Consider the following 5700-nt stretch of genomic DNA (forward strand, 5'->3'; position numbering starts at 1 on the left):
ACATCTATTATTATTTCTCAGGTTGGAGGCAACGCAGAGAGGATCATGCCAGATCCTATGGTACAGTCAGAGAGCGCTGAGCCTTTCTTTCTTTCCACCTCCCCCTGAAACCACATGGTACACACAACCAGACCCGAAATGTTAACTCTGACTTTTCTTCACAGATGCTGCTAGACTGGCTGAGCTTTTCCAGCAAGTTCTGTTTTTGTTTCTGATTTACAGCAACTGCAGTTTTTATTAAGAATATGGAGGAATGAGCAAAAAAAATAAAGCCGCTGTTCTTTTTCTTCAGTTCATTACCCAAAGTCATGCCCAACCCACAGCACAACAACCTCCAACCATGGGTTGGGCAAGAAAGCAGGCTCCAAATCCATCCACACACAATGTGGATCAAGCCTAGCTGACAGCAATCTGACTTACAACAGCTATCGAGCAACTAGCCACCGAAGGAACCTGTGTTGCTGTGACAACATACGTTTTTACCTGTATGTTGTAGGCTACAGCTATGGATAGTGATGATAGAGGCTCTAATTTCTTTCCACCACATTGTCAAGAGTGGCAGAAATTCTAGGTCAGCAAGGATGTATATTGAAAGGATTTACAAGTTGAGACACAGGATGAGGCTTTGACTTTTTCAACTTTCGGATTTTAAGCAGACACTTCTGGTCTGGAACTTTCAAACTAAATTCCTTAATTGAGGTAATTTATTTCTTAAAAGTTCTAAACTATCCACTTTCTTAATAAGTAATTATCTTACACATCAACTTAGCCAAGACTACTGCAAAACTGAAAACAAAAAGGGCTTTCTTCAAGCTATGAGTATTTTCCCTAAACCAATTAAAAGAAAAATTTTCGGATTCTTCCAACTGAAGCCTAATGCACAACTGTGCACACGATTCACTGGTAAAGCACACCAAATTAAAACAAAATCACATTACTGTCCAGGAAGTCTCTCTCTCTCTCTCTCTCACACCCACACCGTTATTCTTAAAAGAAATCACCATGGCTACAGAAATACTTACAAGTTAATCATTACACCTGTTCAGAGACACAGACCAAACCCATAGGCTACTCATTAAAAATTCAAACTCTAAAATAAATATTAAAAATAGATAAATCACACATCTTGCATTATATTACAGAGCATTGGAAGATGGATGGAGCAAGAAATTGAAGCAGAGTTCTGGAGCGTGTAGTTGATATGGTTGTACATTGATTAGACAGCAAAGAGGTTGAGAATTTTACCCCCTTTGACTTTTACCTGGGTTTATATTAAATTTCCAAATTTTACAACGGAAAAATCCACAAGAATTTTTATCACCGAAAAGCCAGGAACCTATACAAGGTACACCCAACTGAGAGTCAGTTCTGGTATCTCTTTCCAGCACACATCTAAGGATTATAATATTACCTTCTTCAGTATGTGGAACAATACTCTTTCATACTTTCACTTTCAGAATAGGACAGGGATTAATAGAGTCATAGAGTATTACAACACAAACAGGCCCTTTGGCAGTCAATTTCGCACCTGTATTAAACAGAATATTTATACTGGATACAGCTAGCTGCAATAACTGAATGAGCACTTTCACAGATTGCTCAATAATGATAGCACAGGATTAGGTCCCTTAACAGTTCTAGTGTCCCTCATTTGAGAAAATGTGCAGAACACTGCGACCCTTTATTTGTAGAAACGCAACTAATGATGTAAACTGCATTGTAGAACATACTAGCAGCCTTATTATTCCCTTTTAATTGTTACTGGTCAGCATTTTAAAAACAACTGACTTTCTGATCATCAAAACTGGGCTGTTACATTATTCAGAAAATAAATCAATGCAGACAGTTACATTTTTTTAGAAAAATGTTTGTGCATGTCATCCTCCATCCACAATACCCTAACAATCTTCTTCTTTGATTTTGTCTTGAATCCCCTTTTAGGTTGATTCAAAACAAATTCCAAAAATGTCTATCTACAGAACATGAATTGCTGCAATTCAAGAAAACAGCTCACCACCACCTTCTTAAAGGCAAATGGGGGATGGGCAATGAAATGCTGGCCCGGTCAGCTACATGCACGAGTGAATTAAACAAATGTCAGACTTAGTTAGTTCATTTATTGTTTATGGTGTTTATAGAATTGTAATGTCTTAATCTTGGCTTACTAAGCAGCAGTACAGCATTTCCCAAAACAGAACAGAAAGAAAATTGAGTAGAACTACAGAGATAACAAGGTGTAGAGTTGTATGAACACAGCAAGCCAAGCAGCATCAGAGGAGCAGGAAAGCTGACGTTTCGGTCTGGACCCTTCTTCAGAAGTAGAACTACACCCTTGTTTGCTGGTACGGTCTTCCTACCTGGAAACATAAGGAGATTAGAAGAACTTTTAAAGAAATTTTCATATGTTACCTCATCCAATCCCACTAATTGTCTGTTTGTTAGTTAAGGAATAATGTTTGATACAAGACACTTACAAAGGGCTTTTAATGGAAGAGAAAACTATGTAATTGCGGACCAGTCAGTTTAACTTTGGTGGTTGGGAAACCTTATGAAAACAATAGCTTGGGATAAAATTAGGAGTCACTTGGAGAAGTGCAGGTTAGTTAAGGAAAGCCAGCTTGGGTTTCCCAAGGAAAAATCATGTTTGATTAACTTGCGAACATTTTCTGAAGAGGTAACAGAAAGGTTCATAATGGCAACGCTGTTCCTATGTTATAGATAGACGTTTTGAAAGCATTTGTTACAGTGCCACACAACAGACCTGTGAGCAAAGTTAGATCTAGTGGAATAAAAGGGACAGCAGCAACATGGAAACAGAATTTTGTGACAATACTGTGCCTTTAAGAAATGTGTTCTGTCCTGTTTCTTTTGCAGAGGGGTGTTGTCATAGTGGTACAAAAATGTCTCCTTCAGACAGGCAGTTGGTAAACAGTTTTGAGTTCTCCCTGGTGTTTTGTTTAAGACAAAACAATCATGAGTGGATGGGGTCAGGCTCACGCAGACCCGAAAGGGTTTTGGTTTCACTTTCAATTAGCTGGTGGTTTTACTGGCTGTTGGAGCTGAAAGCTTGAATTCTCTGCTGCTGCGGTGAAGTCTTAGACAGAAAGGTTTTTTCTTAAAAATCAAAACGGGCTGATTGTTTCTTTCTACTGGAGTGGAGAGAGACAGCACGAGAGAATAATAACCATGTTGCTGAATCGCCTTTGCCAATGGTGTGTATATGACATGCTGCCTTTATTGGAACCACAGTTGATAATCAGTGGTTAAATAATACATTATCTTTGTGAAATATTTCAATAGAGTAAAGTTATGCCAATTCTTTTTGTTGTATTTTAACTGTCTTGCAAGAATAGAGGTGTTTTGATTAAAGCTTGGTGGTGGGCCAATTGAATTATATTGGAACAGGGGCTTACACTTGCCTTTTAAAAAAATATAGAAGTTAGGGTCTAGATTATCTCCATAACATACTGTGGAGGGTCCGGTCTGCTCCATTACAATTGGCTGAGTGACAACAACAAACAGACGGTAATGGATACTGAATGACTTTTAGGCAACGGAAGGTTTGCATTGAGTTCCCCAGGAGTCAGCATTAGGACCCTTGCTTTTCCTGGTAAATATTAATGATATAGACCATGGTGTACAGGACAAAACTTCAAAATTTGCAGATGACAAGAAGACTAGAAAGTATTGTGAACAATTAGTACTGTGTAGAATTGCAGAAGAACATACACAGTTTGATGGAGTGGGCAGATAGGTGACAGATGAAGTTCAACACAAAGTGTGAGATGATACATTTTGGTAGGGGATACTGTATAAAACCAAGAGTACAACTCTCACATGAAGGCAATCATATGGTGTAGCTGTAGAGTCCCTATCTCTGAGCCAGGAGCACCAGGTTCAAGTCCAACCTGGTAAAAAGCTGGGTCACAGCTTAACTGAACAGGCTCGTTGTAAATATTTATTCTAAACAGGGCTTTTGTATCGCAGTGGTAGTTTTTCTACTTCTGATCCAGAAAACCCTAGTTCAAATCGCTCCTGCTCTAGAAGTTGCAGAGTCAAACAAAACAGACACTTTGGTCCAACTAGTCCATGCCAATCATGTTCCCAAACTAAACTAGTGCCACTTGCCTGCATTTGGCCCACATCCCTCCAAACCTTTCCTATCCATGTACTTATCCAAATGTCTTTTAAACATTGTAACTGTATCTATGTCCACTACTTCTTCTGCTAGCTCATTCCACACACTAACCACTCTGTCTGTAAAAAGGTTGCCCCTCATGTCCTTTTTAAATCTTTCTCCTCTCATCTTAAAAATATGCCCCCTAGTTTTGAACTTGCTCACCTTATGGAAAAGACCTTTGCTATTCACTTATCTAGGCTCCTCAGATTTTATGAACCTCTATAAGGTCACTCTTGAACCTCCTATGCTCCAGAGAAAGAAGTCCCAGCCAATTTTTATAACTCAATCCCTCCATTCCTAACAACATCCTGATAGATCCTTTCTAAACTTTTTCCAATTAAATAATTTCCTCCCTATAGCAGGCCAACCAGAACTGCACGCAGTACTCCAGATCAGGCCTCACCAACATCCTGTGCAATCTTGCAATGCAGCAGTTTCTGCCTTGGAGGTCAATTCTGTGGTCAACATCTGACTGGTGTAGACATGCTGACATGGCAATCTCTCCTGCATTTGCTGTGGAGGAAGATAGTGGAATGAGAAGGTGCATATTTTCTGGTCTCTGTTTTCTCTGGACTCGCTTCCAGTGCCTTTCCAAAACGAACGCAAGAATACAAGGGTCAACTTGTGAAACTGATCTGACATTTCAAGTCCGTTTTGACTCTTCTCCAGAGTGCTCAAATATCTACTGATAAAAACAGAACGAGATATCGCGATTTAAGAAGAAGCAGCTTTATGGGGTCGGGCTGAGAGACTGGCACTGCTGTCTCACAGTTCAATCCCACCCTCAGGTGATTATGTGGAGTTTGCGGTTTCCTCCCACAGCCCAAAGGTGTGCAGGTTGGCTGGACTGACCATGATAAATGTAAGGTGAAGAGGTCAGAGAAGGAGGGTAGGTCTGGGTTGGACATTCTTCAGACGGTTGGTGCAGACTCGATGGACCGAATGGCCTTCTTCTACACTGTGTGGATTCTGTGATTGGTTCAATGCGGAGAAACGGGACTCCAAACAGTTAACTCTTTTACTTTCTCCACAGATGCTGCTGGACGTACTGACTTTCCAGCGTCTTCCGTTTATATCCCACATTTATTTCTCAAACTTAGTTTTTTCCATTGAGTGTCACCCGGGAACAGCCAGTCTTCAGGCCCTTCCCCTCCACTTCCGGTCCTGGGGAAGCTGGCGGGCGGGGTTCCGGTGGGAGCGGCGCAGGCGCACTGGTGGTTCCGAGCCGCGAGCCGACAGGGACAGAGAGAGAGCGGGGCTCAGGCCTGAGCTTGGGCCTGGGGTTGGGAGGGTGGCCCGGCAGGTAGGCAGAGGTCACCATGTCTTCCAGGAGCCTGCGGAAACTGCGCGGGGAGCGGAAACAAGAGCCGCTCAATCACTTCGCCGACCAGGAGGAGGAAATAGAGAGGCCGCTGGAACCCGCAACGACTCGAAAACGACGGAGGAACAGGGCAAATAAAGCGGCAGCTGGAAACCTGCCCCAGCGGGTGAGGGACCACGGGGGAGACCTGCCCCAGCGG

General features: G+C 41.8%; 1 protein-coding gene and 1 long non-coding RNA gene across 2 annotated transcripts in view; one reads left to right on the top strand and one right to left on the bottom strand.

The window, feature by feature from the left end:
- Nucleotides 1-2102: 2102 nt before the first annotated feature.
- LOC125484959 lies at nt 2103-5352 on the bottom strand. The gene is made up of 2 exons (XR_007263747.1): nt 4584-5352; nt 2103-2357 (listed from the first exon to the last, which is right to left on the bottom strand). It is a non-coding gene; the product is annotated as an uncharacterized LOC125484959 (long non-coding RNA).
- Nucleotides 5353-5383: 31 nt separating this feature from the next.
- tcf25 (transcription factor 25 (basic helix-loop-helix)) overlaps nt 5384-5700 on the top strand; it is a 19129-nt gene continuing 18812 nt past the window's right edge. Inside the window, exon 1 of the mRNA XM_048605663.1 lies at nt 5384-5667. Coding sequence (XP_048461620.1) covers nt 5500-5667 — 168 coding nt within the window. The 5' untranslated portion in view covers nt 5384-5499. The remainder of the gene's footprint in view (nt 5668-5700) is intronic.

This window comes from Rhincodon typus, chromosome 15, assembly GCF_021869965.1.
Source record: "Rhincodon typus isolate 14 chromosome 15, sRhiTyp1.1, whole genome shotgun sequence".
Lineage (NCBI taxonomy): Eukaryota > Metazoa > Chordata > Chondrichthyes > Orectolobiformes > Rhincodontidae > Rhincodon > Rhincodon typus.